General features: G+C 37.6%; 3 protein-coding genes and 1 non-coding gene across 4 annotated transcripts; 3 read left to right on the top strand and 1 right to left on the bottom strand.

Moving 5' to 3' along the window:
* Positions 1 to 4128: 4128 nt before the first annotated feature.
* TRNAL-CAG (transfer RNA leucine (anticodon CAG)) lies at positions 4129 to 4208 on the bottom strand. The gene has a single exon. It is a non-coding gene; the product is annotated as a tRNA-Leu (tRNA).
* Positions 4209 to 4210: 2 nt separating this feature from the next.
* LOC125215461 (pentatricopeptide repeat-containing protein At1g74600, chloroplastic-like) lies at positions 4211 to 7038 on the top strand. The gene has a single exon (XM_048116882.2). The coding sequence runs from the start codon at positions 4275 to 4277 to the stop codon at positions 6930 to 6932; it is 2658 nt and encodes an 885-aa protein (XP_047972839.2). The 5' UTR covers positions 4211 to 4274; the 3' UTR covers positions 6933 to 7038.
* A 204-nt stretch (positions 7039 to 7242) lies between these two features.
* Positions 7243 to 9847, top strand: LOC125215462 (transcription regulator/ zinc ion binding protein). The gene is made up of 4 exons (XM_048116885.2): positions 7243 to 7398; positions 8395 to 9036; positions 9133 to 9231; positions 9365 to 9847. The coding sequence occupies exons 1-4, from the start codon at positions 7243 to 7245 to the stop codon at positions 9605 to 9607; spliced, it is 1140 nt and encodes a 379-aa protein (XP_047972842.1). The 3' UTR covers positions 9608 to 9847.
* Positions 9848 to 16383: 6536 nt separating this feature from the next.
* Positions 16384 to 19304, top strand: LOC125211469 (NAP1-related protein 2-like). The gene is made up of 10 exons (XM_048111275.2): positions 16384 to 16664; positions 17009 to 17131; positions 17244 to 17294; positions 17694 to 17765; positions 17846 to 17959; positions 18045 to 18106; positions 18398 to 18458; positions 18554 to 18610; positions 18768 to 18812; positions 18979 to 19304. The coding sequence occupies exons 1-10, from the start codon at positions 16533 to 16535 to the stop codon at positions 19027 to 19029; spliced, it is 768 nt and encodes a 255-aa protein (XP_047967232.1). The 5' UTR covers positions 16384 to 16532; the 3' UTR covers positions 19030 to 19304.
* Positions 19305 to 19434: the final 130 nt, after the last annotated feature.

The following is a 19434-nucleotide window of genomic DNA, read 5'->3' as shown; positions in this document are numbered from 1 at the left end:
TGAACATTTTGCTTTTATATATTTTTGAAATATATCCAAGTTTCATGTAAATTATTGTATAAAAGCCGTACAAATAACTTAAAACACCCAAAAATATAATTTCAGAACAAAATTTAGAATCACAGCTCCTAACGGTATTTTTTTTTTCTGCGTCTGCCCATGCAGTGCATAAATTTGTGATTTCAAGGTATGAGGATAAGTTGGCAAGTGCAACGAGGGAGGTTCAAGCTAATGGGTTGTGCGCCATGACGTTATAATCTTCGACCTTCAACTCTGCGTAGGTCAATCATTGCCGTGCCTGAAAATTACAAGCTTCTGCACAGTATATATAGTTCGTGTTCGGGCACAATTAGTTTAGTTCTCATTAGGGCCGGAATTTCAGCCGATTCATCGTGGCCAACGGATCCTTACTAAAATATTATTCGAAAATAGTATTTTATTTTATCTATTTAGTACTTTGTTAGATAATATTTGACCATAGACGATATAATTTTGTCTACATGCTATGCTGACAAATGACAAACGATCAGAATCATGCATATTCAAAAAATTAGTAAAGAATTCTTTAAAAAATATTAAAGAACTAATGCTAAAGTTTGACTGAATTTTACACATTATATTTATCTTATTTTTAATTTATAAAATTATTAAAATCAAACATTTATCCTTAAAAGAAATTTAACCTCTTAAAAAATATTCCCATACATACCAATTAACTATAACCTTTTTTATCCTCAATTACTTTCATATGGCTTTGCTACCATATATAATCAATTACACATTATGACTTCTCGACTTATTGTGTGTCTTATTAAAGGAACATAATAATTATTCTTAATTAGAGTCGTATCCGGCTTCTAATCGCAAGCTTGCAATGGAAGTAGAATTAAACTTCACATTTGTTTTTTTATATATTTAATTAAGATCTTGTTATATAATTATTATTTCGAATTAGCACGTGAATCAAATTCGGTAGTTCGGCTACTTAGCAAAACCTATTTAAACCATTTTAATTAAAGAAAATTATGGAGTACTTGGTTTGGTGGAAACATTTAAAAATTGTGTTGTAATTGCAATTATAAAAACGAGGTGTTTTGCAACAATTGAGAATGAATCGGATACAAAGTTCAGAAGAAAAAATATTGAAAAAAATAGATTATCCTTGTGTGATATTTTATTGATATATTTCATCATAAAAGTACTAAAAGAGACAAAAAAAATATGCATAATTTATTGTATAGTTTTGTTATAATAAGACTATAAGTCAAACATGAGACTAAATTTGTTGTGACCAAGTGATGAGTGTGGTGAGATCAGTGAAGAAGTGTTCAATTCAAATGAGAATTTTATAGATAAAGTTTTAAAACCATGTGTCATTCTTGGAGGCTTTCAAATAACTCTCTATTTTGGCCATTTCTTCCTTATTCTTCTATTTTATCACATCTTCACACTATATCTTTGAACTAAATTATTTCAATATAGATAGGATGTGTTGTTTTATTAATATAAAGCGACATTTGTGTCAAATATAATTCTTAAATAATTATATTTTGTGGGGCGTGTGTAGACCATTTTATAGCATCTGAAACTCAATCTATATATATTGTCAAACCATGTGACGCATACATACATTTTTTTGTTATCTTCACAATTGTCACAATAAATTATTCTGAGAATGTACATAGCTCCTGACGTCAAATTTGTTACTTAATTTTGAAGTAGAATTAATATGTATAACCATAAATTGGCAAAAAAAATTAATTTATTTTAAACGATACTAACTGGTCAATTAAATTATATTTACAATAAATAAATAATTGTGTGAATATACTTAAAGGAAACTCCTTGTGTCAAAATTTAACTTTTGTACCATAAAATATAGTGAGTTTCAATTAAGATGTCTTCGCTCTCATAATATTTAAATCTTATTTCATAGCGTTACAATATAATTACAATTTACAACGGTCTATATCTTCATCCTGAGGGAGAAAATATAAGTAGAAACGTGTATGATAAACTATTCATCATTTTGCATCCCTGTTAATGATAAAAAACTTTCCAAATCCGAATGTAAGTAAAATAATGCTTATAGCCATAATTAAATTAATGTTTACACTTCTTGTAGTTTAATTTGTTCCGTGGAGAAATCTTTCAAATGACTAAAATCTTTCGATATAACCAAGTTCAAATTTGATCTTATAATATAAAGTTATAATTATTATAGTAAAAAGTTTTATTATGACACACCATTAAATAATTATATAATGAACATTCTTTTTTCTTTTCGATGAGACAAAAAAAACAGTAAATTGAAAGGGATAGTACAGTGTGACAATGAAGCATATTTGTATATCTCATTTGAATTAAATTCGGTTTTGCGGTGCCCCGAATGTCAAGAAAGTAGGCCCATTGGGCTCAGGAGTACTACATGTGAGGCTGAGCGTACACCACGTGGAAGCACATTTATTGTCCATTAACACGTAGACAAGAAGACAAATGATTGGGCTAACATCTGTCCAAGGCCCACTAATAAAAACGATTTATCTTAATTAATATGGGTTTGCTTGTAATTTAAGAATGGTTTCAATTAATTAAATCAAATTGAACTGGCTTGATAAATATTTAATTTGATGATAATGTGAAAATTTTACCTCTGATTAATAAATAGTATACTCTCTATTTCTTAAAAAAAAATTTGAAACGACACGAGTATTAATGTAAAATTAATAAAGTAAGAGAAGAAACAAAAATAATTGAATTAGTGTTAGTGGATTCTGAGGTCCATTTTCTAATGTAGAGAGTTTTGTATTTTTAGGAAATGGACTTAAAAGAAAAAAATTTCTATTTTTACGAAATAGAGGTGAAGTAGAATTTTGGCTTGGGGAGCTTTATGGTGAGAACCATTACCAATAAATTGTCATATTTAAGCATTATATATAGTCGCTTATGTTTAAAAATAATTGTCACAATTTAAAGAAATCAATGAGTATCATTATATGGATAGTAAAATCTCTTTTCATAGTTTGAGATGCGAGCGACTATATAATTCTTATTGAATTTCATAAAGTTGAAGACATGTCTTAGCACACTTGATATGTGTAGACTTAGTAATGATACTATCTCATTTGTATATTCTTGAGACGTGTCAACTTGGTAATAATAATGTCTCATATGTGTCTTCTTGGATAACCCTTTCAGGACCAAGTCAACGTGGATCTCTTTGTTGCATGTGTTAAATTTCGATGTGCATTACGTTGCAAACGTGCAAGAGCATGTTGCAAACCAGCATTTGTATCCCACATAAACTTAATAATAATTGATCTTTATCTTATATAATTTTTGAAAAGGGTGAATGACTCATTTCTATAATTAATTAGATTTTTATTTAAAATAACCTATGTACTATAGTTTAAAATAACCTGTGTTACTAGCAGGGGTTGACTTGGTCATATAATTAATGACATTCAATGTTGATAATTGTGTTTCCAGAGTCAAACCTACTAAGTCCTCATGTTTCGTTACAGTAGTGGTTATAATCCGCTGTTTCTTATGCAATTAAGAGCATTAGCAAATAGGGTGCATTCTGGCAAACGAATAGGCGACACGTGTATATAGATGTTACATCAAAATTAAACATGCACACTTGTATAATTGACGAATGATTGGGATTGGATGCCATTTATTTTTCCCATATTTTGAATTGTAATCACTAACGATGTCGCAATTGGCCATACAAGTGCCCCTAGTTGTATACTCCCTAATTTATTTGCATAGAAATAAAATAACTATGTAGTTATACTTTTACAAACATTATAAATATAATCGAATCATATCAACCCATATCACACAGTCTCGACACATTAAAAATTTTATAGTAAATTAACATGAGTGATGGATTAAATAAGTAATGTTAAGCTAATTGACAGAATCATGAAAGGTTTGAAGTCTACATTGTGATGATGACTTGATTATCTTTTCTCAATGATATATCACCTTATATATAGGGAGCGTATTACAAAATATGTAATCAATCTAGGCTTAGGCTCGAAGCTAAACCCGAATTGAGCAAATCGTAAAAAAACCTTTAAATAACAAATGTCAAGAAATAGTTAAAAAAAAAATAAGAAATGTCAAGAGTGGGATTTGAACCCACGCCCTTTCGGACCAGTACCTGAAACTGGCGCCTTAGACCGCTCGGCCATCTTGACTGAATGTGAATATATTATTTTTAACTAATTAGTTCATCTTCTGTCTAGAGCCGAAAACTGAAACTAATGGCGCTTCACTCCAAATTTCCACGAGAGATCATCATGCTCAGCAAGAAAATATTGTTTCTATTCCGCAAATACAGCTCCTCTGCCGCTCTACTGGAAGGTAGTGGTCGAATCGAGCTTGACACTCGTCTCTTGCTCAGCAACCCAACAAATTTGAAGGATCTAACACTCGCACAAGCCAAAGCAGCACACGCCCTTCTCTTCAAAACCCACGAATTAAGCTCAAATCTCTACGCCGCCAACAGTCTGATCATTTCCTACTCGGAATGCAGTCGCATGGACTGTGCATTCAAGCTGTTCGATGAAATTCCTCTGAGGAACTCGGTCACATTGAATTCGATGATTTTGGGGTGTAACAAGAATTCTCTTTACGGTTATTCTTGGAGGCTTTTTTGTCAAATTCATAATGTTGGCGCGGATATGGATGAGTTCACTTATGGCAGTGTTCTTTCTGCTTGTGGCTATGTGGGAAATGCAGCCATTGGTTTACAGGTTTACGGGCTCGTTTGGAAAAACGGGTTCGTATCTAACGGGTACGTGAGGGCTGCAACGATAGATTTGTTCGCCAAGTGTGGTTATCTTGATGATGCTTTGAGGGTGTTACATGATGTTGATAACTGTGAGAATGTCGTTTGTTGGAATCATGTCGTGTCAGGCGCAGTCAAGAGCAATGACCATTTGGTTGCGTTGGATGTTTTCGCGGAGATGTGCCGTCGTAGCAGTATTTCCCCGAACTCTTTTACATTTTCTAGTGCTTTAACTGCTTGTGCTGCAGTAGAGGAGCTAGAGTTGGGGAAATGCATCCATGGGTGTGTCATCAAGCGCGGTGTTGGTGGTGATGTTTATGTCGGAACTGCCATTGTCGATCTTTATGCTAAATCCGGAGCTATGCTTGATGCTGTGAAGCAGTTTAAACTAATGAAAATGCTCAATGTTGTTTCTTGGAATGTCATCATCTCCGGCTTTGCGAAGCAGGGTGATTGTGTTTCTGCTTTTTCTGTCCTCAATGAGATGAGGAAATCGGGAGAGGAACTAAGCAGTTTCACTGTTCCGAATGTGCTTTCAGCGTGTACAAACCCCGATATGTTTAAAGGAACATTACAGATCCATTGCTGGACTTTTAAGGTTGGGCTTAATATTGATCCTATAGTCGAATCATCTCTTATAAGTACATATTCGAGAATAGGAGCGGTTTATTTATCTGAGAAAGTTTTTGTAGAGAATGGGAAGATGAAGGAAGTAGGTGTTTGGGCTAACATGATATCTGCGTTTGTTCAAAGTGGGAGTTACGACAAAGCAATCAATTTTTTTCAAGATATGTTAGAAAATGGTACTAATCCTAATATGTACATTGTTTCTAGTGTCATAAGCTTGATAGATAGTTTAGCTTTGGGGAGACAGGTGCATAGTTACTCTTTAAAACTCGGTATGTTGTCTGAAGTCAGCGTAGGCAGTTCGATTCTGACAATGTATTCGAAATGTCGCAAGTTGGAGGACTCTCTAAAGGCTTTTGAGCAACTTGAGAGGAAAGATAATGTTTCGTGGACCTCTATGATTATTGGTTTAGCTGAAAACGGATATGCAGATAAGGCTATTCGGTTGTTTCAAGAGATGGGATTCGAACCCGATGACAGGATTTTAGCTGCTGTTCTGAATTCATGCTCTGCTCTTCGTTCCTTGAAGTTGGGTAGAGAAGTTCACGCCTTTGCTCTTCGGTTTTGGTCTGGTGGTGAGCAGGCCATCGTTGATTCTGCACTAGTGAACATGTACACAAAATGTGGTGATCTCGATTCAGCTAGGATTGTTTTTGATAGGACGCATATCAAAGATCAAGCACTGTGGTCGTCCTTGATTTCAGGATACTCTCGATATGGACAAGTTGAGGAGGCTCTTGAGATTTTCCGCAACTTGCTTATGTCCGGTGTGAACTCTGACGCCTACACATGTTCGTCGATTTTGGGGGCTCTTGCTATTTCAAGTGAATTAGGCGAACAGCTTCACGGATATACCATTAAAGTTGGTTTTGAAACAGATGCATCGGTGGGAAGTTCACTTGTGATGATGTACTCAAAATCCGGGAGCATCAGCGACTGTCACAAGGCATTTCAGCAGATTACAGACCTCGATTTGGTTGGCTGGACGACAATGATAGCAAGCTACGCTAACAATGGAAAAGGATCAGAGGCGTTGCAGCTCTTTGACCGTATGAAGAGATCAGGAGTAGAGCCTGATGGTGTCACTTTCGTTGGTGTGCTATCAGCTTGTAGCCACGCTGGTTTAGTAGACGAAGGGCATTTCCATTTGCAATCGATGATCAGAGACCACGGGATCAAGCCTGGTCAGAAGCATTACGCGTGCATGGTGGATCTTCTTGGCCGAGCAGGGCGGCTAGAAGAGGCCAAGAGGTTTATCGACAGCATGCCTGTGGAACCGGCCGTTTTAGTGTGGGAGACTTTGCTCGCTGCTTGCAAAGTGCACGGTGATCACGAGCTAGGGAAGGTGGCTGCTGAGAAGATTCTTGAATCGCAGCCTAATGATGTCGGAACCTACATTTCAGTGTCGAACATCTATGCAGAGGCGGGCGAATGGGATCACGCGTTGAAGGTTAGAGAAGCGATGGGAGTGAGGAGGAAGGAGGCCGGTTGGAGCTACGTGTGAACTATGCTCGTGATGCGATCGGACGTGGATGGTTGAGACGGAACGAACCTAAGAAGGAGCTGAGACATGCTCATGGTTCTGAAGTGAAGAGAAGTATAGGCTATTGTTCTTGTGTCTTCAAAATTACTCCATGAGAATTGAAATATATAATTTTTTTTATTTAAAAAGGTGAAATACAAAAATTAGTATTGATTAAAAAAAGTGATTAAATACACTTCCGATTACAAATACAGATATCCAAACAAGCCCTTAGATCGTAAAACCCAGAGAGAGAAAAAAGCCTCCCTTATTCGAGAGAGAAAGGGGGAAAATGGGGGTGGAGACGACGGGGCAGTGGTTGGAGAAGGCGTTGACGGAGCTGTGCCAGAAAATTGAGACCGGTATCCAATTAGATGGCGAAATCATATCAGGCCTCGTTTCCTACTGTGAGATGGCTCCTCCACTCGATGCAAAGGAATACCTTGATGTACGCCCAATTTTACTTCAATCCTCATCTTTCCTTTTTCTGATTATGCCTTCCAGTTCCTGTGTTGATGCGGAATCTTCTTCTTTGTTGCTAGGGATTTAGTATTTTCTGAATTTTGTGTGATTAGGCTGTGTAAGCGTATTTAGATGTTTGATGAGTTGTATGCAAAATTGGATTGGAATAGTATTGAGCAATCAGATGTTTCCTAATGATGAAGGTGTTCGTGTATTACTCCTTGATTATGCTAGTAGTAAACGTTGAATTATGTTGCTTTATGTAGATTTTGTCAAGAGGTTGCATTCAGTCTGCATACTTATATTTGTTTCACCTTATTGAGATCATGCATCTTTACAGGCTATGTGCATTAGGTGTTCCATATGATGAGAGTAGTGGTTGGATACTTGCAGAAGTGCCTAGTTTCATTTAATTTAGACTGATGCCATAGTAGCATGAGTACTACAGCTTTATCATCTATGGTGGCGTTCAATTTGTTAGACAAGATACTAGTGAGATACAATATGGGGTTTGTGTAGGATTACATTATTCACAAAGGTGGAGGTGGGATGAATATTAGTTAGATACAATGTAATCTTGGCACTGGGACGACGGGAAGATACAGGTTGAGCTTTTGAGAAAAGCCAACAGAACTAGAGATAAGAATAGACATGGTCTTTAGTCACAAGTAAACATGACAACCCGAACGGCCCTATGAATATCTATTATCCTTGATTTTGATTCAAAAGGGTCGAGGTTTGAATATTACTATCCAGTACATCCTCCCTTACAACTACATTTGTTTATCAGAATAGTATAAATTGTTTGTTTTGCACCAGAGTAGTTGCTTTTACAATGTTTCCATTGTCTCTTATCACAATATGACCTTCATGTTTCCATTTGTTACTTTCCAAGTTATAGTAGGAGTATTATTTTTAATTGCTATATTCGTAGGCTGTAGCTGTAGTTCAACATTATCGTAATCTATAATTTTTTTTGCAGAATATCATTGGAGAGGAAGCTGGGAAGAGTGTAACTGATGAGTACTTAAAACGAAGAGGTCACAGAAATGTGTACGATACCAGCAAAGACACTCCAACTTCCAGTTTACATGCCTATGTCAAACCACGTCCAGATGAAGGTCCCTCTGTCACATCTAAAAAAGCACAAAGAGCACCAAAAGAGGCGAAGCCTTCCACAAGTCAGGACAATCAATCTAAACATGCGGCGTCCACAAATGAAAAACCTGTGAATCAAGGTAGTTCGAGAAAGAAAAAATCTGGAAAAGTTATTTCTCTGGCTGAGGCTGCGAAAGGATCTATTGTGTTTCAGAAGGGGAAGCCATGCACATGCCAAGCCCGCCGTCATGGGTTGGTCAGCAATTGTATATCTTGTGGAAAGATAGTGTGTGAGCAGGAGGGCGAGGGGCCTTGCAATTTTTGCGGTGCCCTTGTGCTGAGGGAGGGAAGCACATATGCTGGTTTGGATGAAGGACTTATTGTTTTAACCGATGCTGAGGCAGCTGCTGAAGCATATGCTAAAAGGCTAGTTGAATATGACCGAAATGCAGCAGCACGTACCACGGTAATAGATGACCAGAGTGACTACTACGAGATGGAAGGAAATACTTGGCTCTCGAATGAGGTTTTTATCTACAATATTTATCTAGAGACATATTGGAATGACTTAATTAATTTTAATTAACATCATTAATGTTGTATGCTACTACTTTACTCTCAGGAGAAGGAACTTCTGAGAAAGAAAAGGGAGGAGATAGAAGAAGCTGAACGATCCAAGCGAAGTAAAGTAGTCATGACCTTTGATCTGCTCGGGCGCAAGGTTTGCATATCCTTTATTTTGATTATGTTATCCATCCACATTCCACGGTGCTGCATATCCATTAGCTCTTAAGCTCATATCAATACGAAAAAGACCAAGCAAAAATGTTGAAGTGCTACTTCTTTGACTGCAGGTGCTTATGAACGAGGATGAAGCTTCTGAAGAAATGCAAAACAGTATATTACTCCGGCCACCTGAAAAAGAAGATATCCGCATCAAACCAAATCCGCATCTCAAAGTTCAACCAATATTCATCGACCCAGGTCCTAGAAAAACTCCCAAGGAAAGAACTTTAAGCAAAGGCGTTACCACCGGCCTGTGCTTGGAGATAAGTGGGAGGGTACAGCATGGACCAAATGAACTAAATGTTCTGTGAAGATCTGGTGGGCCGTGTTTCATGGATATCGTGCTCTGGAAGAAATAGTCGAAGAGAAATTAGCTACAAGAAGCTATAGCTTTCTTTGCACTTGCTAGTTTCCCAAAGTGAGCTGAAGAAAAAAGAAGGCATGTCCCCTGTTTTCTCTGAAACTTACTTTTTTGTAGCATTAAGATCTAAGCTTCTCTTAAGCTTATCAACTGCAAAATTTTATTTAAAAATTTGAATATGTTTTGTCAATTTAGTTTGTTCTCCTTTCACACACACACACACACACACACAATATCTTAGTATTAAGTGAAGGATTAGGTAGCGTGTGCATAATTATTATCATAGGAATAGGGCAATAACGAAATGTATCTACTTTTGTGAGCTATGCATAGCTTCTAAATTATGCATTATGCAACAAGAATCAAACAAAGACGTGTGGAGTCACACGACACTAGCCATGAAAAATCAAATCAAGGACCATTTCACAGCTCCAATTAAATAAAGTATGGAATTATAGTTGGGTCTCGTAATCAGTAGCCCCAATCAATTATCGTATATGTGACAGTACTTTGATAGTCATAGTCGACAAGAATCGTCCCCACAATTTAATTAAGCCTCTTTAATACACCCAATTTCAAATAAGTCTCCCACAAAATCAAAGAAAAATAAATAAATAAATAAATATGAAGTGGTGAGAGCATGTTGGGGTGCAACATCCACATCGGAGAATAAGTGAAAGTGGTAAGCAATTATAGGAGTTATCTCAACGAAGGCATTTGGGAAGTGTCTCAAACAAAACCGTAAGGGCTTAGCAGTAGCCTACATGTATACGGAACTCATTTGCGAGTACGTGTTTGGAGCTTTCTATAATAAATGTAGTATAACAAGGGGGTGGATGAATTTAAATCTTGTTTTGCAACCACTTGTTCATTTGCAAACTCTTAGAGATTAGCTTGAATTATGCATTCCTAAGATGACAACAATAAATTATGCGTGTGTTACTTGCACGACATGCTAGTGTGTGTGTGACCAAACTTAGCTACACAATTCTCCAATTATTGCATACACCTCTATTTAAAGGACAAAGTAGTGAGTACTCCTATTATATTATTGTGTTTTTATTCTATTCATCTCCCTTTAATTATTTAGAGAAGACTCTACCACTTGTAGAAAGTGAGATGGATGATAAAATCTCAGCTAAAGAAATCCTCATTAGTGTTTTGAAACTCAAAAGGCCATCACAACCTCAAACACCAGCTATGGAGTCGGCTCGTTTTCTCGCGAACCCAAAAGGGCCATCGTTGGAAGGAGAATGATCTTCGGATTCACTTGCTTCGACAAGAAAGACGTTCGCATAAAGCATCCTCGGCCGCAAAGTAGAATGGAGGAGACTAATGAGAAAGATCTAGAAGAATCCAGAAACTCCATCCAAGTTTATGCAACAACATTAATCAAGGCCAAGGGAGAAACAGTCTGCAAGGGTATGGAGAGGAAACTGCAGGCGATCCTAACGTGGGACGCCATTCCAAAACCTTATGATGATGATGACGTGGCGAGTGATGCCAGCTCGGATCTGTTCGAGATCGAATCTATTACTACTATGTCACAAAAAACGTCCCTATTGAACTAATTCATATCTATGTTTTTGTTGTTTCTCTTTCGTGTAAGATTAATATCAAGAAATTATACTGTAAATATCTGATTTCAAATACTAGAAGTACTATTATTGATTTTTGTTTTAAATTAAAAAGAAATGTTCGTAAGTAGGTTAGGCAATTTTAGTAGATTTCAACGTAAAATGTCTAGCTCCGCCACTACTCATGGGTATATTTTTTTATGTATTTTGTATTCACAAAATATTTTTTCTAAAAGTTTAATCACGAAATATTTCGTATTTAGTGATGGATTTCATACTTGAAAAGATAAAAGATTTACATTAGCATTATTTTCTACAATGTTATTGGTACATAATTAGTTCATGTAACATGATACCTCAAAGTTAATTTGTGTGCATTAATCAGAAATTGAAACACAAAATGACGTTTTATATTTGTTCAAAACCGGTCTTGATTTTGTTTAATAGTAGTAGTACTTTATTTTCTTCTACTCTCCTATAATTGATGAAGATTTAATTTTATTATTTAATAGAGTTGTAACTCTGTTTCTGCATTTTGTTTTGGCATGTTTATTATCCTTTGTGGCTTACGGATTCTGTATGCTCAGATTTTCTCATTAATGGAATTTAGATACTAAGGGGCTCTTTGGTATGATGGAATGGAATGTCCATTCTTGTGCTTACCAAGCACAAGAATGTAAAAGGAATGAAATTGTTATTCTTTGATTAATTCCATTCCTATGTTTGATAACTACAGATTAATATAGAAATGGAATGGAATGAAATATGAATAATTAATATGTTGATTCTACCAAAAAAAAGCACCACACATTTCACATACTACACACATTATACACATTTCACACACTACACATGCGGCAAAATCTGTTTTGATTGGAAAGGTTAGCCTATCTTTTGTTCCTGTTATGTTTGGGACTGAATTTGGTATGTGACACTCATTTCCCATGCTTTAGTACTCGCATGCCATGCTTTCAATCTTGGAAATCACTGTATATAAGCGTGAAGCCTTGAGATCAGTGGCGGAACCAGGAAATTAAATAAGCCGGGGCTGAAAATTTTAAAATAATAATAACATTATTAAAGTATTTAACTTTATTTAAGAAATGTAAAAGAAAGTGGATGAAAAAAAAATAGAGTAGTAGAATGTGAGACTCATTTTTACGTATTAGTTTTATAATAGAATGTGAGTGGAATGAGTTAGTAGAAAATGAGGAGTACATACCATTTATAATAAAAATGGACAAAGACTTCTAATGGCTGGCAGAGGGAGTAACTGTTTTCGATAAATCGCTATGTCTTGAAATCACCTAAAAATAATTCCATTCTGATTTTTTTGAAAATTTGTTTCTCAATATATTCAATTACTATATTATTCATTCATTCATCTCCCATTCTTTTACAAATATGCCTTAACAAGTTTCACTATTTTACAAATATACCTTAACAAGTTTCACATACTAATAAATTTATTCTTTTACAAATATGCCTTAACAAGTTTCACTATTTTACAAATATGCCTTAACAAGTTTCACATGCTAATAAATTTATTAACTACTACTTGCATAATATAATTCTAATTCTACCAAACCAATGATCTTAATCCAAGGACCAAGTAAATTAGGATACTTGCATAATATAATTCTAATTCTATCAAACAAATTATCTTAATCCAAGTAAATTAGGAGGTATTTGGGCATATAAAACTTATAAAAAACGTACTGCACAGTATTGATGCACTTCAGATTATTTTATTTGATAAAATTATAAACATTTACATACCCCTCAAATTTTTATTTGAACATGCTTAAGTCAAATGCATTTTTATTCCAAAAATTAAAAATCAGCCCAACAATTATATAAATGGCCCAAAAACTTATAAGCCCAATTAAGTCTCATCTTCTCCCACAATTAATCAATTTCACAGAGCGCAGCGGCGGTTTCCCTGAAATCTAGACGGTCCAAGTGCAGGGCTTGATTGGGGCGGAGATCGGTGGGAGAAGGGAGGTATAAGGCGGGGTAGGGTTCCGGTTCCGGCCAAGCCCCCGCCGGCGCGGGGGCTTGGCCCTACGTAGTTCCGCCGCTGCTTGAGATTGTTTACTTTTAAAATATTCCATTGTGGTTCAGTCAAATGTTCAATGCTCTAGTTAGGGTGTCTCTGGCGGCGCCCCTCCCACTCGCCCCTCCCATTCGCCCTTCCCATGCCACGTCAGCACTAGCCCCTCCCATTCCACTGCCACATCACTAGCCCTTCCCACAATTAAATTAATTCACAATTAAATTAAAATTCACGGAATTAAAATTCGACACAAATACGAACGAGAAATACGAATATTTCAATAAAAAAAAAGCATACATCATTCGAAAAAAAAAATTACATAGTAGATAGAAAAAAAAACAACCACATCAGTGTCCACCCCTCCGCGTCCAAACCTCTTCGATGATATCCTCCTGAAGTCGAATATGGGCATTTTTTTGCCGCATGTCGGCAAATGCGCGCAACCACTCAACCTCTCCATGAGGTACCCCCATGTTCACATTCGCGGTGGCCACGCCGTGGCTTGGACCGGCACCCGTGTCATCTTCGCTGGTCCACTGAGTCAGTTCGTCCCCTTCACTTTCGACAATCATGTTGTGCAAAATGATACACGTGTACATGATGTCGCCGATGTTGGGATATACCACTGCCGTGCCGGACCCCTCACCATCGCCCATCGACTCTGGAGCGCACCAAATGCGCGCTCAACATCCTTGCGCGCTGCCTCCTGCCGGGGCACAAAGTAGGACTTCTTCGGCCCGATCGCATGCTTGATCGTCTTCACAAAGACGGACCAGTTTGGGTATATCCCATCCGCCAAATAGTATCTCATGTTGTGCTGGTTGCCGTTGGCTACGAAACTGATGGCGGGACCAACGTCATTGCACTGATCGTTGAACAGGGGCGACGACTGGACGACGTTGATGTCGTTGTTCGACCCGGCCACTCCAAAATAAGCATGCCATATCCATAGCCGGTAGTCAGCTACAGCTTCAAGGATCAACGTGGGATGCTTGGCTTTGAAGCCGGAAGTGTGTATCCCCTTCCAGGCGGCGGGGCAGTTCCTCCACTCCCAATGCATACAATCGATGCTGCCCAACATCCCAGGGAACCCGTGCACCGACCCGTGCATATTAATCAGCCGCTGGCAGTCTTCGGGGCTCGGACGCCGAAGATACTGATCCCCGAATATCGCTCTAACGCCCGCGCAAAACTCCAACAGACACTCGACGGCTGAAGACTCCCCAATGTAGAGGTACTCGTCGAACATGTCGGCCGGGCCTCCGTACGCCAGTTACCTGATTGCGGCCGTACACTTCTGTATTGGTGTGTGTCCGGGTTTGCCAGCCGCATCCTCCCTGATTCTGAAAAACTCGTACCTTCTCTCTAACGCACCAACGATATGCATAAACAGAGGACGATGCATCCTAAAACGTCGGCGGAATAAGGCATCCCCAAAACGCGGCTCTGGAGCAAAGTAGTCCTCATACAACCGCTGATGTGCAGCAATGTGGTCCCGGGGTACATGCCGTCGGCGATGGATCGGCCGAGGCACGGCCGCCGCCGCCTGCTGCCGCCGCTGCTGCCTCTGCCGGATCCGTCGATCAATCGCCGCTTGCACAGCGAGATCCAATTCATCATCGCTAAAGCCATCACTATCACTAGCGCCTCCGCCACTACCACCCGCACGACTACTCGCCATTATAGATAATTGAAAAAAGAGGTTAGAGAGATAAACTTGTCAACACAAGTGGTGTGAATGAAATGACATTGGAGGAGCCCTATTTATAGAGTTTTTTTTAAAAAAATTAAATTAAAATGTCGGACGTCCGAGTGGGACGGGCGACCTTCGCCACAGTGGCGCCCGTCCCACTCGCCCGTCGACGGGAGGAGCGAGGCCATCGCAGGGGCACTCGGGACGGGCGTGGGCGCCCTTCCCGCCCACTATGGCGCCCGTCAGGTCACCCGTCCCCGACGGGCGAACGGAAAGGGCGCCGTTGGAGACACCCTTAGTTCCATTTTAGAGGACGAATTGTCACTCAAAAACAAGATTATTGCTTTGAACTCTAAACTTCACAGTAAACATCTTCTTTTACGCTAATGCGGTATAACACATTTATTCAAGACAACCAAATCAATATGGAAAAAATCAGAACCTATATAACAAAAAAACATACGGGATTATTGAATTGCAGAGTGGTAGATTGTGAGAACTCTTCTTCTGTGAGGGGTGGAAGGAACGTGAGTTTCTACCAAGATTCTCCCTCTACTTCATTGTGAGAAATACGTGTAGTGTGTCAAATGTGTGTAGTATATATAGTGTGTGAAATGTGATTGAAATGTGTGTAGTGTGTGAAAATGTGTAGTGTGTGTAGTGCGTGGAAGTGTGTAAAATATGTGTAGTTTGTGAAATGTGTGAGATGTGTAGTGCGTGAAATGTTGTGTGTAGTGTGTGTGGATTTTTCAATTATTAAAATAATTTTATATAATTTTGTTAAAATTTAAAATAAGAAAGAAGGAAAATGGAATGGAATGGAATGACCATTCCTTAGCTAAATGGATGGAATGGGTATTTCCATGTGGAATGGAATGACCATTCCAAAAGGAATGGTGATTTCTAACAAAAATATTTACCAAGCAAAGGAATGGAATGGAGGTAGGAATGTCATTTCTTTCCTCACTCCATTCCATTCCATTCCACCATACCAAGAGAGGCCTAAGAAAATCAACCAAATAAAGGCACAAATAAATATTCACAAGAGTAAATACTAAAACTGGCCTGAACATATGATCATTTTGCAATTTTGGTCTCAGATATTATGTTTTGAATTTTTGCATCCTAAACATTTCAACTCGTGCCAAAATCAGTCCATTTTGGACGGTTCCGTCTAAAAGTAACGGTCAACGGAGCCATACAAAATGAACTGATTTTGCCCAGGGATGTAATAATTCAAAAAATAATGTATAGGACCAAAATCATAAAATCATTATATGTTTAGGACCATATTTGACTTTTATTCTGCCAATGTTGTTTAAGGACAGAATAAAGAAGATAAGTAAATAGTTTTTGCTATACCCCTTTACTTTCTGTAATTACACTTCTTGCCCCCCAAACCCTAGGCAATTTGAGGCACAGCTTAACCCTTTTATCGCAGTGGGCAGCACGAAGGGTTTATTTAGGGTTTAAGCAAAGGTCCCATACAGCAGTCGAAAACACCGAAAACATAAAATTTTGAGGTGTATTCTTCTGAATTTGAACAAAAATGGGAGCAGAGAAGGGAAAGAAGCAGAGATCGGAAGAGGTGGAGGAAGAAAGGAACGGGATGGAGGTCATAGATGAAAAGCTCGTTCAATGTGTTGAAAAGCTTCAGTCAATTCAAGAGGATCTCGAAAAGGTATTTCTACTTTCTTTGATGTTTACTTCAAGTTGCAAATTTATTTTTCTGATGGTGGAAACCCTTAAGCCATTGTAATTGTTGCAAATCCTTAACATATAATATGATGAATTGTTCACTTAGTTTTAGGTAATGAATGAATAAAATTAGCTTTGAACCTGCATTGTCTCTGTATGTGTTTTTTCACAAATATTTAGCTACAAATTAGGTTCACAAAGTAAGTTTGTTGATTTGCCTCTTGTCATGATGAGAGCTGTATAGTGGGGGAGAGTGTTTGGTGGGGAAGAATTAGAGCTGGATGTGATGCTAATGAACCAAGGTATTTTCTGTTGTTCTGCTTTTAGATTAATGAAGAAGCAAGTGAAAAGGTATTGGAGCTGGAGCAGCAGTTCAACGCCATTCGGAAGCCTGTCTATGATAAGCGAAATGATGTCATCAAGTCAATCCCTGATTTCTGGTCGACTGCAGTAAGTACTTATAATTTATAGTACTATTAGCTAATTATCTTAGAGATTTTATGTGGTACTAGAAGGCTTGCGACTACTTACTTTCGTTCTGACTTACGTTTATATCTTTCAGTTTATGAGTCATCCTGCCCTCACTGAACTCTTGACTGAAGAAGACCAAAAGGTACCAATCTCTACCTTTGCTTTGTCGAAGAAGATAGCATCATATTTGTCCCCTGTCCACATCCAACTGTTTCACTTCATGTTTTGGGATTTCCCTGAGTAATCATACATTTCCTAAATTGGAAATTTTTAGAGAGCTCCTCTCGGTTTAAGCTTTTAACATGACAACATAAATTTATTCATTTAGAAATATGATAAAGAAAAGCCATTTTTTGTTCTTATTTGAACTCTGTCTCTATGGTGACTCAAACATGGGTGTGGTTTGACAATAGAGGAGCTTATTATTTCAACTTCTGATGTATTCTTCATTCACAGGGGATATGTTTCTTAAGCATTAGCTGTACTTAATACAAATATTTGATATGATCTTTCTCACTGTTATGACCTTCTCTTGTGTTAGATTTTCAAATATCTGGATAATATTGAAGTGGAAGATTTCAAAGATGTGAAATCCGGTTACTCCATCACATTCGTGAGTTTTTCTTTTTCTCCCACCTTAGAAGAGAGTTAAGTGTGGAAACATGCTGGAATCTTATAAATATATCTGCTCAGATGTTCAAACCCAATCCACATTTTGAAGATACCAAGCTCACAAAGACCTTCAGGTTCCTAGAGGAGGGGGTGACGAAAATCACCGCAACTAATATAAAATGGAAAGAAGGCATGGTAAGTTTTACTCAATGGTTGTTTGAGGTGATTATGTTTTTGTATAGTGTGTTGAAAATTCCCTATGCATATTTGGATTCTGAAGGGCATGCCTAATGGTACTTCTGAGGAGAAGAAAGGAAGCAAGCGATCTCTTGCTGAGGAAAGGTTTGTTTCCCTCCACCCCTTCCTCCCTCTCTCACACACATATTATATGGTAAACGAGTATGGTCTCTATTGCCACATTAACAAGGAGGCCAAAGGCTGTGTATTACCTTACTGCCATGGGAAGGTTCTTTGCATCTTAGTTTAGCTCATCGTGTGTGCCATCTTGATAATGATACTTATACGTACTCTTTCTCTGAATAAGTTGTTCTCCTACTTTAGTAATTGTCTGGCATTATCTCTCACTGATCCTATTGAAGCAATGATTACTTACTTCAGTTCTAATTCCTGTAGCTTCTTTTCCTGGTTTACTGAGTCTGAGTTTAAAGGTGACATGTACGAACTTAGTGATGAGGTAATTATGCCGAATCATGGCTTATGTTTAAACGAGTACTTCCACTTAAGTTTTTTCGTCAAGCTGATAATTTTTTTACTCATCTTTCATAATAGGTGGCAGATATAATCAAGGATGATTTGTGGCCCAATCCTCTTGCGTATTTTAACAATGTAAATTTCGCAATTTATTACTCCTATCTCTTTTTGCTTGCATTCCATTTATTTCTAGAAAGTTCAGTTTCCTATGATTTCGAAATGTAGGATATAATCATTTTATTCATATATAAATACCTTGTTATTCAATATAGCTTATTTCTATTTTATGTAGGAGGCTGAAGAGGATCTTGAAATGGATGATGACGAAGATGATGAGGTAAATGCATAAACTACTCCACATTTGTGTAGCTTATTTTACAATGCAATGTGAGACATTGAACTTGCTATGAAATGACACCTCATTTCGGATAATTTTCTGGTTTGAATCGTTTCATATAATCGAACCTTTTCTCATTCTAGAACAATCTTTGATATTCCTGCAGGGCAGCGATGGTTCTGAAGATGACGACGAAGAGGAAGATACTGAAGCCTGAGACAGTGGGCCGAGAAAATTCAAGGCCATGGGAGTTTTTCTTGTTTCTATAATAGTTTCGCGGAAGGCTTTATAGTTTCCCGAGAGTAGTAGATAGGTAGTAGAAATTCGGCTTTATCACCATACGTTTTCTTTCTGTTGGTACCTCCACATACCTTCCTTGTATAAGCTCGAAGTTGTCGTTTTAGGTCGTCGACTATGGCATGATGTAGCCCTATGATTGGTGGATTTGGTTTCTGTTATTGACAAAATGAAATATAGCTACTTTTTGTTGAAGTTTGAAGCCTGTGCTGTGCTCTCTGTGTATGATGATTTAGTGCTTCATTTTAAAAATAAATGTATGAAGTTTATTATAGAGAACTTATACAAATGAACTTTTATAAATTGCTTCAATAGATGCATATTT

Source organism: Salvia hispanica, chromosome 3 (assembly GCF_029641045.1).
Source record: "Salvia hispanica isolate PSC_SH4W2 chromosome 3, Shi_PSC_v1, whole genome shotgun sequence".
In the NCBI taxonomy this organism is placed as follows: Eukaryota; Viridiplantae; Streptophyta; class Magnoliopsida; order Lamiales; family Lamiaceae; genus Salvia; species Salvia hispanica.
This window is presented reverse-complemented; position numbering and strand designations above follow the sequence as displayed.